The 17,134-nt window shown below is 43.1% G+C and overlaps 1 protein-coding gene across 1 annotated transcript in view; it reads left to right on the forward strand.

The window, feature by feature from the left end:
- Positions 1–17,134, forward strand: part of FAM171A1 (family with sequence similarity 171 member A1) — a 103,421-nt gene that overhangs the window by 73,444 nt on the left and 12,843 nt on the right. The window contains exon 5 of the mRNA XM_018566264.1: positions 2,722–2,898. Within this exon, the coding sequence (XP_018421766.1) occupies positions 2,722–2,898 (177 nt within the window). The remainder of the gene's footprint in view (positions 1–2,721; positions 2,899–17,134) is intronic.

Raw genomic sequence — 17,134 nt, forward strand, 5'->3', positions numbered from 1 at the left:
AGGACCAGTGTCTATGTGGTCATCATGAGGCCCAACCCTGCCTGGCATCTGCCACTCCCTGTTCAACAAAAAATGTAATGGTTGGCCTCACTGGCCAAGCTCACAGTGATTGCGTAGGATCTGATCATAGTTCTTATTACAGAACAGGCTGGGATTTAAGGACAGCTTGGGTAGCAGTCAGCAGATGTCAAGGAGGCAAATATTTGAAGTAAGCTAGACTTTGCTTTTGCCATTAGTGATGTCGGGCAGTAGAGTCACTGGCATTTGACAGTCAAATGGCAGCGGGTGGCTTTTTGTGCCAGGAGAGATGGGGCTTAATTAGGATTTGGAGAGAAATTGAGGCCTTGTGTGCAGCATTGGCCTAGGATACAGGGGTTCCACAGGGATTAAATTAAAGATTAACATGAGTATTTTAAGGCACCACAAGTTTTCTGTACTTCCGCACTGATGTAAGTCTGATTGTTAGATCAGCTTTCATTTAAATTTAAATTTTAGCTGTAAGGACCAGGAGTATGGTGCTATCTTGGCATCCAGTGTGCATATCTTTTAAATTAAGCGCCCTCCTCTATCTTTGTGTTTGTCCAGCCTGTACAGGGGCAGGACATGCAGCAATGTGAAGGAAGGGAGCTTCTCTTAGGTTGTAGGAGCCATTCTAGCCTTCGGCAGCAGCGACTCTGTAAACAGCCCTAGTTTAACTAATTTCCAAGTATAAAGTTTTTTAAAATCCAGACGTCATGAAATTTGGTATTTTGCTACGCTAGAGGAAAGACTAAAATGTGAATATTGTTGGACAGCAGCAAGTCATATTTAGCTGCCAGTAAGTGTAAGCCAGACTCGTAATAACAAGGGTATGTTTGCTAGTTAAAAGAACTGAGTTAGGAAGCTGGCGCTCCAGATTCTGCTGCTGCATGGGATTTGGCAAGTTGTGCAAGTCATATGTCATACTTGGTTCATGCTAACACACTACAGGTGTGCCAAGGCCCTCGTGACTTTCCAGTCTAATCTGCAGTTTATACTTAAGAATGCGGATCCAAAGAGAGAGCCTTTGTCTCTTTTGTTTATTACTAGCATTGACCGTATTCTACGAATGCAACTAAAAATGTCTTTGTGGGGTGTTGGTGCTTCTAAAAACTGCACCTTGATGCAATAGATAAATGGCATTTCCCTTTTAGTGGGCTGCAGCTGACACCTTTTGGTGATTTGTCTTTGGGAAGGTGGCACTGTTGGGTGACCTGGCATTTTACGGTTGATTGCCATTATTCCCCAAGAGTGCTGGCAAGGCATAGAATGTAATGTAATTGTGTCCAAGTTCTCTCTCAACTGTAGTTAAAAGTGTAACTCCTGTCAATTGTTTGGTTTTGATAAAGTGGGCAAGGTTTAGAACCTCAGAATCTGATTGTGACCTCATTGGAGATAGTTCCCTGAACTTCCCCTGAAATACAAATGGAAGTATACTGAGATCTCCCCAAAATTAGTGGAAAACCTACCTTAAATAGTTTCCATCAGAACCGAAGACCCCATTGGAAAATATTCCTTCAACTCTTTTCCAGGGAGACCTGTAATTTTGTGTTCTTCCTCACTTTGCCTTCCATTGATGGTGGTCACCAGGACAAATTGTGAGGTTAGATCTCCCAAGCCGAAACGCATACAAAAAATTAAACTTGATACAGGTTCTAACCATTCACCACTTTATCCAAAACTAGAAGAAACCTTTTACTTAAAGTTATACTGTATTGTACACCGGTGCTTGTGTGAAAATCCCAAAATTTGCATAAAAAAAATTTAATGAATGCTTTGGGTGCTTACACACACACTTTAAGATGTTTACCTTTCTAAGGGGAGTCTCAAAACCTGGGGTAATCGCTGATACACATCCAGACTTCAGAACAAAAGGTCGAGAATGTACTTGCCTATTTACAATGTATTACTGGTGACCAGCAGTGAGTTACAGGAAGGGGCATACCATCTACTGACTTGCATTATCGAAGATGACATTTGCATAATAAGCCCAGGTTTTAGGGCTGCTGGGGTGCTCTGGAAGATGTTTAAAGGTATATGCAGGCTCCTGAGTGTATTTCAATCCTAGCACCAATTTAAGTACTTCCTTGTGCATATAAGTGTATTTTACATATTAAAAATGTATTGTGGTTTTTTCAAAAAGTAAACAACATACAAAGGATAAGGTAGATTGGATTACAGTTAGACAGGTGGTGTAAGCATAATACTCATGGTAGTTGACATGCATCACTTGTTTTAAACCGGAAACAGAATAATAAGCCTTCACCAAACATACATGGGAGACGAATAATGACACGGGGTAAAGGAAGTGGGTAAAGAATAAGTGTATTTTAAAGTTGCATTCAAAATGACCTTGTAATAGTGTAGTCAATATTAGCCCCTCTGCTCTGTAAAGAGAAGTGGAATAAGGTTTTAAGGGGCCACATTATTTCTACTGAGGGCCATACCTGCATGATTCCAAAAAGGGTATAGTACTTTGGCACATTTATAGTAACAACTTGTATTCCAGAGAAAAGGGGAACTACTTAAGTATTTGTAACCTTTAGCAACTGAAGTATAGCCGGGAGTCCGTCCAATTTATATTCTTTAACCACTGGTGGTCACAAGAACATGAAAAGTCTGACATGTCTGACCTAGTGTCAGTGAAAGGCTGTGCTGCATTGTTTTGTGTTTATTTTAATTCTGGATGTGTTTGTCTCACAGGGAACAGCAGCAAGTTTGACCTCATCCCAGTCACAGCCATCAGCATCCATTTACTCAGCAGCAATAAGACAGACGTGTTGGTACAAGGCCCGATCTATGTGACCGTGCCCCTGCCAGCTGACAGCACCCTGAAGCACAATGAGCACGTGCCTGCCTGGCGGTTTGACCAAAATCACGGTAAGAACGTGTGCTGTACACTGGATGCATGCTGGTGATAGTGTGGGGGCGGAAATGGAAATCAAATCTCAGCTGCCATTTCTTAGAGCAGCTTCCAAATTGTGTGTGACTATCTGTTTAGCTGTTAGCAATGTATTTTTCATCTGAATAAAGCAATAACTTTATGTCCACTGCCACTTAGTGCCCAGCACTGTCAGCTAGGGGAGGTCACATGCTTCCCCCATACATAGAGGCCCTGCTGTGTTAGCAAGGGCTCTAGCAGCACAAGGAGGCAGGGAGAAAGTGTGGCTGGGTAAGTATAAATGCCTGGGGGATCTATGTGCACTATAGTCACTTTGCTCTCAATACTTTCCATTTATATCAGACTTTTACCCAAAATACATGGTGCATGTCGCTCTTCATGCACATCCCTGAATTAATTTCTATAATCAAAGATTTATTTATATATACACTTCCTGATCTTCACTAGGCACTGGTGATATAGCCAGGTCCTCACAGCTCAGCTCCCCCTGGGCAGGCTACATCACCAGTGCCAGTTCCAGAGAGATCTTGCCCAATTTATTGTTTTTGAAAAATAAGCCGTGCTAGATTTCATACGGCACATACATTAGATCTGGCACAGACTTCATCTGTGATCTTGCTAATGCAAGATGCGCTGCATGCATGAGATCTGGGGAAGCTTGTTATTAACAAGCCACACCAGTTCCAGTATTTCACATTTGCAAGATCTGGAGCAGACATCAACACAGAACAAGAAAGAAGAGACAACGTTATTTCCACGTAGGCCCAGACGGGAAGGACCTGTGGTAAAGGGGGGCTCTAATGGAGACAGAAGATGTTGCTGTTTGTAAGTTTATTGGTTTCCTTAAATACATTCTAGTTTTTTAGCGTGGAAAGGGAAAGGGGAAAGGTCTGTTTTATGGATATAGGAGGCCAGTGGATGGTCTAGACTGCTTTTACCCACCCAATACGGAATATAAACATTGCAGTTCCTTTGTATCATGGCTCGCTGTGCAAAACTCTTCATCAGGAAACTTTCACATCCTCTTGGACTTGTTGAAGAATAATCAGGAGATGACTGTTTGTTTTTCTCCATTAGTGGACGCATGCTTCTTTGTGGCCGTCATATAACCCTCTTTGTTGTTCCAGGCTGGTTTTGGTACGGATGGTGATAGAGCCGGGTCAGTTGTATTTATAAAAGATTTCCTTTTGTTTTCCAGCTCTTCAGATTTTATAACATGCGGAAGGTTTCCCAGTTAAACCTGCCCTTTATTTGCAGTAGATTAACCTTCCTGGAAATTGTCCACATTTCTCAAGTGTTTTCTTCTCTTTTTTTTTTTTTTTGCATTTAAAGTTGCCCGGTTCACACCTCCATGGCCAAGGGTATTTTGGGCCCCTTGACAATTACTCAAGCAAATGGCAATATGCACTCATCAATTTGTTACCAGCTTTACAGCAAGATACACATGGAAGGGCTTTAAACAGTAACAGCAAAAAGCTTCCCAGCACACTCACCAGCCAGAATGGTGAGACAAAAACCTGTCTCACTGCTAGGGTTAAAAACAGAGGTTTAGATACACGTCTTATAGTGCGATCCTAACTCTGAACTATGAGAGACTCCATCTTGGAGCACATGTGGCAAAAGATAAAATTGGGTGCAGGTTTGTCAGAAGGAAGCCTAACCTCCCTTAAAGGCACAGGTACGCACAAAGGACCCTGCACATCACAATGGCAGCTGAGACCCCCCCCCATGAGTCACTGCACCAAATCAGTCAAGCAAAACAAATGGCAAGCACACTCATCAATTTGTTACCAGCTTTACAGCAAGGTGCACATGGAAGGGCTTTAAACAGTAAAAGCAAAAAGTTTCCCTTGCCAATAACTGGCTCAGACAGAATTGATAGTATTATACAGGCAATTTTGCTTTGCCAGGTGATCATTGACAATTGACAGAAGCCATCAGCTGGCATTTTGTTTCTCACAATCTTTTCATGTGAATTTGTGATGGCAACAGCCTGTTCACTGTGCGGGTACAGTGCATTTGACCTTTCACACTAGTGCAGATGTTCATGTATGCAATCTCCTGGGTACAGCTAAGGTCTGTGCGGGTAACCTGTCATAACAGATATATATGTCTAGTGTTGCCAGCTCCCTGGCAGTAAGTCGAGGGATTGAAGCCAACGGCAGCTAAGCAGCAAGGTTTTTTAAAAGTGGTCAGCAGTATTGAAGGGAAACCTCTGCCTGAAGGCTATCCATAATCCAACACTTCCAGGAGTTTTGGATTCCTGGATCCCCGCTATGCACTGTTGTTTATCCCACCGACCCCCAGGTCAGTACAGTAATAATGTAGAGGCAGCAGATCAAACCTCTGCGTGCTGAAGGCCAACAGGAATCCAACACTCCACTAAAGTGTCAGTTTCTGAAGATTTTTCAGGCAACAGTTGCTCTTAAAAACACTTTTATTTTAGCACTTTAAGAATTCTCATACAGTAAGTGAACCTGTACTCCAGTCTAAACACTGACATGAAAGTCCCAGCTTAAGAGCAGATGCCCCAAAAATATCTTCCTTTACATTTATTAGCCAGAAGAGCCTCTTCTGTGCCCCTCTCTGATTTTAATTTAATTTTGTTGTTTTCACCTGAATTGATGGCTTTGTGAACTGCCATTCTGCTGTCCAGCGAGAGTGCCCTTAGTGACCTATTATATATTCTCATTGCATATTGGAATGGCAGTTAGCGGGACTTGGCCATAATGTCAGCAGTGTTAGGCCCCTGTACCGAAAATAAGTAAATCGGGAGGGCAGTGAAGTGTATTTTCTGGTAGGCTTCTTACGGTATCTATGACAAATTGGGTGTTGTTCCTACCTGGAGATTCGATGAATTCTAATTCCCCTCCTGATATTTACTTAACTGCTTGTTTAGTCCGATCCCTGACCATATTTGTGCAGAAGAAAAATACGGTATCTAGTCTTATTAAACAGTTAAAGTAGAGCAATTGTTTAACTATAAAATTACATATGGGATGTAGGCTGTCCATACCAGTAAGACTGGGCTCCCTGTTTTTCAAAATACCCATTGGAACATTTTGTAAATAGTGTGACGGACACAAGGGCAAATACCTGTTGATCCTGCCAGTGGAACCATTGGATAGGCACTTCCTTCCATAGGGGGACAATACTTTTTCTTCTGCAAGAAAATCCTATCAGTGTTGTCACCTTTGCTGTTTCTGTAAGCTGGCCATACACCTTTAAATTAAAAAATATATACATTGATTTTTCCCTATCCACACTAACAGCGTGGATGGGGGAATCGCTGATTGCAGATGATTACCTTCAGTCACTATTCAGCTAAGAATTTTTGAACCAGCTCTTTCGACAAAAGTACATTTTTCAATGAGGGGTGCTGACTGGGCCACACACTAATCGAATTTTGACCAAGTCAACAGAACCTTGCCAAAATTCAACCAGTGTATGGCCTTAAAAGCTGGTATCATTGATAACCCTATCAGTGAAAAGTCATGCTGGCTCTACCCACAGCCATTTAGATTGATCGCAAATTGCTGTATCTGGAGGAGCTCCGGAGAATGCCGTTAAAAGCCTTGCTACGTCCCTTCCACCTCTTCCAGCCCTGTCTATCAGGGCGCAGGAGAAATCCAGCTTTCCAGCTACACTTAACATTATGATAAAAGAGGTACAGTGAACTCCTCATTATCCAGCATTCAAGCAACCAGCTTGCAGCATTTTTTGCAATCACACTGGACCGGGACACAGGCATTGATGTTCCACATGTTCTGGTGCGGGTGATCCCACTGTGGGCGGGGGGGGGTGTTGACTTGAATGCACCACCATTCCCCCTCCCACTCCAGAACACGGGGAGCCAGCCAGGATGCGATAGTGCGTTTCAGCATCTAACTGTTATGGAACGCACTGTAACTGGTGTGAACAAGCCCTAATGCACACTAAAAAATTATCAGTTGCTTGGTGCACAATAAAAAAGTTTAGTTAGCAACTAAATTTATTTAGTTGCTAATGAAATTCTTTGTTTACATCTTGCCGCCGGGCGGCAGCTAGATTCTGTGATCGGCAGCAAAATGTAAACAATGGGAAACAATAGCCAGCCTTCTGTTGGCTTTTTCAAATTGCTAAAACCAATAGCAGGCTGGCTATCATACCCACCCGCTGCGCAGAGGAGCGGACCAGAGGGAGAACTTTCTTGTTTAGGTCCGCTCAGTGGCCGGAGTTTCAATAGCCAGCCTACTACGGAAGCTAGCTGCCAGGTGAATGGAGCCACGGGGGGAGTTAATAGTAAATCTCAAGCAATCAGAAACTACAGTAATCCGGCACCTACCGATCCCTGTGGTTGCCACATAACTGGGAGTTTACTGTATATTATACCACTTTTAAGACACTTGACATGCTAACTTACAGTGAAATGCCTGTTTGTCACTCTTAAGTGGTTAAATGGTACACACAGAGTCAGCCAGTTGGAAGAAATATTTGTCCTAGTGCTTCCTTATAGTGATCTTCTACATTGCTGCATTATACAAAGTCAAGATTACAAAACATCTCCACCAGTAGCCATCATGAAGGGTGCACCTAATAAACAAACTTCCACACAAAGACCGAAAAGTGGCATCCTAGCGTGAGCTGTCTATTGTTATATGGAAAGTTCCCAGCTGCAGTTACCTGTATACATTTTTGCATATTGTAGGTCTGAGAGGCGCCTTAGGATATGTTTTTTTTGAAGCCTTGAAGCTTGTTTCCCCGACAAAAAACTCCCAAGTTCCGTAATAGATATGCAAAAGAGGCCAGGTTTTCCAGTGTTTCTGTTCTTTGTTGAAGTGACCCTTGGCTAATACCAGGTTTGGCTGCTAGCCACCTCCTGCTGCTATAGAGCCTCACTAGTGTCTCTGTCTTGGAGGAAACTGAGATTATCCGGCTGCTTTTTTACTAATCAGATGGGGGAAATGTGTTTTGCTGACCAGAGATGAGCGTTTAACATGGAACTGTTTTTGTTGATCAGCAACAATTTGTTTTTTTCAGTGTTGATGTGCAAGGACCTTCAGAGACCAACTTAAGCCAAAACCTTTTATTGTAGTGTGTAAGTGCATCTGAAACCAAGAACAAAAATGTAACATATGGTTGCTCAAAGTCCTAAGATGTGGTGGCTCCATTTGTTTTCCTTTTTTTTGGCTTTTTCCCATTTATTTTCCCCTTGTTATTCTGCCAGTACAACTGAGCTCTCTGTTTTTCTAAGTCCCCCCGGGAACATTTTGTTACTATCTGTTTATCTTGCCAGTAGAACCATTTGGCTAGGCCCTTTTATTTGATGGGGTGGCAACAGTCTTCTTTCTGCTGTGAAATTATTTCAGCATGGTCACCCTCGCCCCTTCTTTAGCTGCTTAGATGCTGGCACCATTGATAGCCCTGTCAGTGAACAGCCATGATTGACAGCACATTGCTTTATCCTGTCCTAGGGTGACCATGCCTACTCTGTGTACTGTGTTTATGGAGTGTTGCCACCCTAGGACAAAAGGTCTGTTGGGAGGGTGAAGGTGTGCTGTTGACCTGACATTGCATGCCAAGATTGTATATTTAACAGACTTGGGGCTTGTTCACACGAATCCCCCCCCCCCCCCACTTTATTGATATGTCACAAAATGGCATGGCATTCATGTCTATGCTTTGCAGTTGGTGAATTCATTGTAAGAGCCCCATGCCTGGTTGAAGCTTTGTGTATGATACAGGTGCTTTCAGTGCCATTGCATGATTATCATAGCTTTGTATGGAGTTAGAACTTGGGGGATGTCAGCGTGTCTGGCAATTGGACCAGGATCTAATGTTGTCTTGTCTAAAATCCTGTTAGTCTCTTTGTAAAGGCCAATAAGCTTATTGCTGGTATGCCAATAATTCAATGGTAGACAGTAGAGTTGCACACATACCAAGTACAGTACTCTTTACAAGTACGAGTACATGTACCGATACTTTTGAGCTCCAAGACTAGACTAGAGAAAAATTCAAAAGTTAGGAGGCAGCTGTCACTTGTAAGGAGCACACGGAGCTCCTGGGATTTGTACATCTCTGTTTTAATGTATGATTTTGTTTTTATAAATATAAATAAAGGGATGCACAGATACCAGTTTTACAAGTACTGGTACTTGCCGAGTACTTACAAGTACGAGTACTGATACATTTTTGTTTATTGTCATGTGACAGTTTTTCTAAAACAATACAGACTAATGATTTCAGGACAGTGGGGGAGTGCCAGAGCCAGGCCCCAGCTGCAACCTCTGCAACCCTGGTAGTTCTCATGAAAATGCCAGGTATCTGCACTGGTACTCGAAAAGTATCTGTGCATCCCTTGTAGACAGTAATAGGGAAAGCCTTAGACATGACCCCAGACATACACCACCTGAAATTGGAAGAAAAAAGGTATGAAGGGGTTTCTTTACTGTAAGAGCGGTAACATTGTGGAACTCCCTTCCCCTCCCCAGGCAGTGGTCTCAGCTAAGAGTATTGACTCATTCAAGAATCTTTTAGATGCTTTCCTCGGAGAGCACAATATTCAGGGGTATAGGTACTCTTATGCCCCGTGCACACTAGGGTGTTGCAGTTACAAGTGTTCCCGCATGTTTACGAGACCTTGTTTACCGGATTTGGCGTGCGCCCCCATCGATCCCCATTGGGTCCCTGGATGCATGCCGAATGCAGAAAAGTAGCACATGTTGCAAATTTGTCGACATGCCTTCTGCGTTCCGCCAACACCTGATAAAGGCAACGCAGGCATGTTTTGCACTCGTGTATGTATTGTGAACACGTTTGTGCACATTTGTATTGTTCACGATACAACTTGGTGCACCCATGCACAAGCACACTTATAACCCACGTACCGATACACACACTCATGAATGGAACTTAATAGACCTGTGTCTTTATTCAACCTCGTCAAATATGTAACATGCACTGAATGGTAAGGATTTATTTTGAATGGATGGAAGCTAATCTGAGGTCATTTGATGTAGAATCTGATTCTTCTGTGTATGGGCCTCCAATTGTGGTTACAAAAATACAATCTGTGACATAGATGGAGTGTTTGGGAAACAAAAAGTAATATCTCACTTTAATTCTTTGTTGTAGGTCTGCAGCTGCATTGCATTCTTTTTCTATTCCTTACAAGATTCCAGAATAGAACATATTACGCCTGATCACATGACTGAGCCGTGCCTAGTCAAATAGAGAGAGAAAGTGCCTAAGGCTGCCGTAGGCTGAATTCACAAGGGGTTTGCTACACAGAGATGCTATTGTTCAGGTTTTTTTAGATTGGGGGTTTCTTTGTTTACCAAACATGCACTTTCCAGGAGGTTGACAAATGAATACACAAACTTAATATGATTTTTTTCCAATTGGGGAAAGGTATTCAATTTCCTTGGAACATAGAGTATATAGAAGCTATATAGAAAATATATTTCACCAATATGCTGCTGGATCATTGTTTACTGCAGACAGCTGAATGCAAACAAAGCAAAGTTTACACTGGCTTGGGTGACTGCTCTTAATGCACAGGGAAAGAAAAAACAGATTATTGCTGGACTACAGAACGACAGAACGCCTCTCTTTTATGTTATGGAAATGAGTAGAGGGTGGGGTTTTTCTATAGACCACTAGGGGAGAACTAGGCAGGGCTGACAAACTTTTTTAGCTCGAACAGGAAGTTAGGCACATGGGTGATTTCTGCCAGATCAACAGGTACTGCATTTTTCTGTGCTTGGAGCATATTTAAATCCCAAAACTTAAAGCCCTTTGTGGAAGGTCCACTTTTTAATTGCACCCTTCCCCCACCCTGCCGAAACATAGCATACACTTTTAGACAAAAAAAACCTTTTGGGGGGAAGATAGATAATATACTTCTTCTCCGTCTTTCGTGGTGCAGACTCATCCTCCTTCCGATGAGAACCCGGGGAGTGGTGAGCGCTCCAAAGGCAGGGACATGGACACATGAACGACTCTGCCAATAGTGATGAGCCTGGACAGGGTGCAAAACCTAAATTCACCCAAGCCCGTTCAAAACTGTGACCACCACTCCGCCCACCTGGCCCGATTTAGTGACAGAAGGTACATTCTGTGGCCTCCAGCTTTTCATCACAAAGGGGCAGGGAATGCTACTGTCCACCAATGATTGGGTCAACAGGGGGGGAAGTGGCGGTCTCAGTTTTGAGCAGACTTGGGGGAACTGGGTTTGCACCAAGCCCACGATCATCACTGCTGTCTGTAAGAAGAAAAAAAAAGAGAAGACCAAAATGTAACATATCTTCAGATTTAGGCAACAATTTCTTGGGGGGGGGGGTGAATGGGACAGGAAGCAAGCTAAAGACCACTCTAGAGCTGGCCATACACTGTTCTTTTTCTTTCTTTTTTTTCTTTTTCTATTCAGCCTGCAGTCTGCACAAAAATATTAGAACGGATTCCTCCATCAATGCTAAACAGCATGGATAGACAAATCCCCCGCTGTTTACATTGTACAGTATTCTGACAGCAGCTGCCGGCCACTATCAGAATACACGAATGGTGCTTAAAGCTGATTGACTGCAAGCACCGTTCAGCTGAAGATTATCCAACCGGTTCCTTTGATCTTCCAGTGGAGGGAAGCCAGGGCGGAAGGGTGCCAACAAGGTCAGCCACTGTGACTTTCAGCCACTTCATTAAGAACTAGCCGAAATTCAAATAGTGTATGGCCGGCTTAATTGGATCCCAATTATAAATAGGGACCGGAGTTGCCAATAACAGCTGAGATTGAGAGCCACTAACTGCTCAAAGTGGCTCTCAAAGGAGGGACATTTACAAATGTTTCTCCAGTGGGGCAGCATGCTGGGAAACAATAAACATATTGTGGGCAGGAGGGAGTTAAACATCGTAGTACCCAATATTCCCTCTCTGCAGTGGCTTGTCTTTAAAATGTTACAATTGATACAATCGCATCAGGAATTATTTTATTGTGAACATTGCAATCACAGCTCCAAATAACATGTTCTGACTGCAGATACCATGTACACTATATTGCCAAAAGTATTGGGACACCCCTCCAAATCATTGGATTCAGGTGTTCCAATCTCCTCCATGGCCACAGGTGTATAAAATCAAGCACCCAGGCATGCAGACGCTTCTACAAACATTTGGGAAAGAATGGGTCACTCTCGGGAGCTCAGTGAATTCAAGCGTGGTACCGTGATAGTTTGCCACCTTTGCAATAAGTCCATCCGTGACATTTCCTCACTACTAAATATTCCACGGTCGCCTGTTAGTGGTAGTATAACAAAGTGGAAGCAACTGGGAACAACAGCAACTCGGCCATGAAGTGGTAGGCCACGTAAAATGACAGAGCAGGGTCAACGCATGCTGAAGTGCACAGTGCACAGAAGTCGCCAACTGTCTGCAGAGTCAATACTTACAGACCTCCAAACTTCGTGTGGCCTTCAGATTGGCACAACAACAGTGCTTTGAGAGCTCCATGGAATGGGTTTCCATGGCCGAGCAGCTGCATGCAAGCCTTACATCACCAGGTGCAATGCAAAGCGTGGGATACAGTGGTGTAAAGCACGCCGCCACTGGACTCTAGAGAAGTGGAGACGTGTTCTCTGGAGTGACGAATCACGCTTCAGTGTCCGGCAATCCGATGGATCTGTCTGGGTTTGGTGGTTGCCAGGAAACCGGTACTTGCCTGACTGCATTGTGCCAAGTGTAAAGTTTGGTGGAGGGGGGATTATGGTGTGGGGTTGTTTTTCGAGGTTTGGGCTTGGCCCCTTATTTTCAGTGAAGGGAACTCTTAAGGCATCAGCATACCAAGACATTTTGGACAATTTCATGCTCCCAACTTTGTGGGGACAGTTTGGGGATGGCCCCTTCCTGTTCCAACATGACTGCGCACCAGTGCACAAAGCAAGGTCCATAAAGACATGGATGAGCGAGTTTGGGGTGGAGGAACTTGACTGGCCTGCACAGAGTCCTGACCTCAACCCAATAGAACACCTTTGGGATGAATTAGAACGGAGACTGCTTCTCCTCCAACATCAGTACCTGACCTCACAAATACGCTTCTGGAAGAATGGTCAAACATTCCCATAGACCCACTCCTAAACCTTGTGGACGCCTTCCCAGAAGAGTTGAAGCTGTTATAGCTGCAAAGGGTTAGCCAACTCAATATTGAGCCCTAACGGACTAAGACTGAGAAGCCATTAAAGTTTATGTGCGTGTAAAGGCCAGCGTCCCAATACTTTTGGCAATATAGTGCAGGTCCCCTTTTACGCTCATAGAATGCACATGAGTGAGCTGTAGCTTTCTACCTGCTCATCTCACAGATACAGGTGTAGAGGATAAATACGGCTTAGAGAACTGAGCCGGCAGCTTGAGTTCATAAAGTGCCCGCAGGAATGTTCCGCAGTGATTCACCAAATAACAGGTTTATGTTTTTGGGAACAAATTGATGCTGCGTTCCTAGAATGGCCTCTAAGAAGCTCCTGGTATTTATAGACAAGTGGACAGATGATGTGGCTTGCTGAGAATTCCTGCCTCTCTTCCTATGTCATTGTGATCAATGCAGTTTTCCTCTAGTTGTAAAAGTATTTCCCAGATGCTTATTTTCTGACCACAGAGAGGACAGAAAGCCGCTTATCAACAGAGTGACACTTCCTAATGTCATTTTTGTTCTGGTAAATCTGTGAGTTCTATCCAGACACGGTCTTTTAAATAAAGATGAATCTTCTGCAATGCCCGAAGCTTGTGCAGGAAATACATTAAAGAAAAACTTTGAAGTGCATCTAAAGACGAAATTGTTTTTTTTATATACAATAAGATGAGGAATGGTTATCTTTATTTATTTTTCTACTTAGTGTGCTCCTTCGAAGAGATATCGCGTCACTTCCTGTTCTGTACACAGGACAGGAAGTTAATGTAAATTTCTCTTAAGAGAAATCCCCTCTTAGACAGCTGTTACTGGAATAAGTGTCCCCCTGTTGCAAGAATGTCTAAATTATTATTGTGGTACCAACAATTCCCCCATTCTATCCGCAACATCTGTCTGTTCTATGGAAGTGAGATCTTGCAGCTTAAATTCCAAAAAGACATGGGAAGCCATCTGGTGACAAAGCTCACCAGACTCCACAATACCAGTCTTCTGGTGGACTGGCCCTTTAATATAATGATCAGTGTTGAGTAGCTCATAATTGCCATGCAGCTTTCACCATCCTGACCACATTATATGAATGACCCAAAACATTCACTTGCTATGGTCTACAGAACACCTTTGCTCTTTGCACTTCCTCCTTTTTAGCTGTTGGTGATATATGAAGAGGGTTTGCAGTTTTAGCCAAATCCTGAGTAATCCTGAGGGAGTAAGAAACTAAAGTGTTTAATTTCTCAACCTAATTGGATTCATTTACAAATCTCTTTTAGCTCTGTTAATGCTTCGATTTTAAAAATGATTAAGGGACATTAACCCAGATTCAACCAACACTTCCAAATAATTGAGCTATTAAGAATATATAATAATCCGCTGGCTTCAGACCCTTGGGTGGTGCCATCTTGATAATTTTTCCCTTGTATGCGTATTTATCGAAGGTCTACGCATATTCTTCTGGCTGGGGAATCTCCATTTGAATGCAAGTGAGTCTGCACAATCGGTGGTTCTTAGTTCCCAGATACTGGGTTGATTTTTTTTTTAACGTATATAAACTCTCTGGCCAAAAAAAAAAAGTCACCACCTGGATTTTGGGCAGTGTTATCATCTAGGGTTGCTTCAGTTGGCCAGGTCTAGGTTCAGCAATGTTATGTCCCCAAATAATGAGGTCAGCTGCCTTCCTGAATATACTCAATCTCAGGTTTTTCCATCAATGGATTTTTTTTCTTCCCTGATTGCACATTGGACATATTCCAAGATGGCAATGCCAGGATTCATTGGGCTTAAATTTGGAAAGAGTGGTTCAGGGAGCATGAGACATCATTGTGACATATGGATTGGCCACCAGAGTCCAAACCTTAACCCCATTGAGAATTTTTGGGATGTGCTGGAGAAGACTTTACACAGAGTACCGACTCTCCCATCATCACTACAAGATCTTGGGGAAAAAGTAACGCAACTCTGGATGGAAATGAATGTTGTGACATTGCATAAGCTTATTGAAATGATGCCACAGCGAATGTGTGACCTTAATTGGAAGCTAAAGTCCAACGGGCCAGTTAAATATTAGAGCACAGAAAGAGATGGTGACTGTACTCACTGGCCTGCCCAGGGCTGAGCTAAATTTCTAATCTGAGCTATTAAGCATTGCTCCTGATCTAGTTTGCATGCTTGGAACCTGATTAGTAGAGAATATGGGCCACCTCTGGCTCTAAACTTATTTATCCTTTAATTTTTTTACTATGGCCTCTGTGTGCCCCTTCACTCCCTGCGGGTCGGTCTTGGAACATCTCGCTCATCTGCAATTTTACAATAATGAGCTTATTTATCTTGTGAACAGATCGCTTGGTCACACGGTCAGACCTCACTGCTCCAAAATAAAATAACTCAATGATGAAATTAAAGGAATGTTGTTTGCTGTTAGCAGAACTGTAACTCTGGTCTTCGGTTTATCATGTGATGAGCAGATGGTTAAATGCAGTTTATAATTTGTATTATTGGTAGCAAAATGTGACCCAGCTACCTACCAGGGAGGGTAAACAGTAGAAACAAATAGCTTTGTGTGTAAAGCAGGGTGGCAGTGAGGAAGCTCACTCTAAATTAAAACTTCTCTACAGTTAAGTGATATTAAACTCAGGAGTTAAACCTAAAAAAATGCATTCTAGTACCTTAACTATTAAAAATGTATCTTATTTGTGTATCACTCGGCTGTAGATCCTCAAATAATCTCTGAATTGGTGCCGACACTGTCCTTCCTTATGGAGGGGGGCTACTTTTGTTCCCCATGGTCCGTGTGTGTTGTAAAGCAGTCACCGCTCCAAGCTCACTCCCGTGATGGACTACAATCTCAAATAAAATTAGAAAACTAAGCATGAGATTGTAGTCCATCCCGGGAGTGAGCTTGGAGTGGTGACTACTTTACAACACACACAGGGACCACGGGGAACAAAAGTAGCCACCCTCCAGAAGGAAGGACAGTGTCGGCACCAATTCAGAGATGATTTGAGGATCTACAGCCGAGTGATACACAAATAAGACACATTTTTGTGAATAGTTATTGTACTTGAATACATTTTTAAGATTTAACTGCTTAGTTTAGTGTCCCTTTAACAGTTAACTGGAAGCCGTAGTCCGAGACTTACCAAGACCCATGTTATTGAGTAGCCCAGTTGCGTTGGTTTAGCCCATGTACTTTTAGCACTTTACTCGTCGGGGACTTTACAGATATTTTCAGCACCGTTTTCCTGATGGCGTACTCGGATTCTACGCTGCAGAAAAAGTATCCTTGTTAGATATTTCTTATTAAAGTGTGCTTGTAGAGGGACATATGTTGTATGTTACATAATTGGATGGTGGCTTTCAAGCTGTCACATCAGCATTCACTGATGATATTTGCCCCTATTCCCAGTGTGCCGTCAGAGCCCATCTTCTCAGTATGCTAATCCCATATTTTGCTTTAACTCCAGCTCTGTCAGTGATGAAACAGATGTCACAACTGCTTCCGTTTATGATGCAAAGTGTAGATCTGCTGGTCCCAGGACAATCCCATCATGTCTGCTGGAAGCCTTTACTGACTAAATAGGTTAAATTTCAGTGAAATATAAGAGTGTTGAGGGTCACGGAGAAGTTCCTCAACCATAAAAATGTCTTACAAAATCTTTTATATAAATGTGGGATATTTTAATGAGGAGCTCCAGCCAGTTCTTGATGATTTGATGCATCTAAAACAACGTTCCTGCCGGAGACTCTTCTATGTCACAGGTTTGCTCGCCTAGTATTTATGAAAGGGGGCACCCAGATTCAGATAAGCAACCACCGGGCCAGAGTTGTGGGGAAGACGGCCCTGTCCTCATCAACATGGGAATGCTGCCCCATGTTGCAGGCAAGTGGCCTCTTATGGTGGAGAATGAGGAGGGCCTTTATGATCGACCTGCCAAATCAAGGGTCTGGTAAGGGATTTGGGGGGGACCTCAAACTTTTTTTGTGGCATAGACTCCCCCCCCCAAATTTTTTACTAGACCCAAGGGGTCTAGTATGAGTTGGGGGGGAGGGGGTGCACACTGCCCCCC

This window comes from Nanorana parkeri, unplaced genomic scaffold (assembly GCF_000935625.1).
Source record: "Nanorana parkeri isolate BGI_ZX_2015 unplaced genomic scaffold, ASM93562v1 scaffold929, whole genome shotgun sequence".
NCBI classification, from domain to species: domain Eukaryota; kingdom Metazoa; phylum Chordata; class Amphibia; order Anura; family Dicroglossidae; genus Nanorana; species Nanorana parkeri.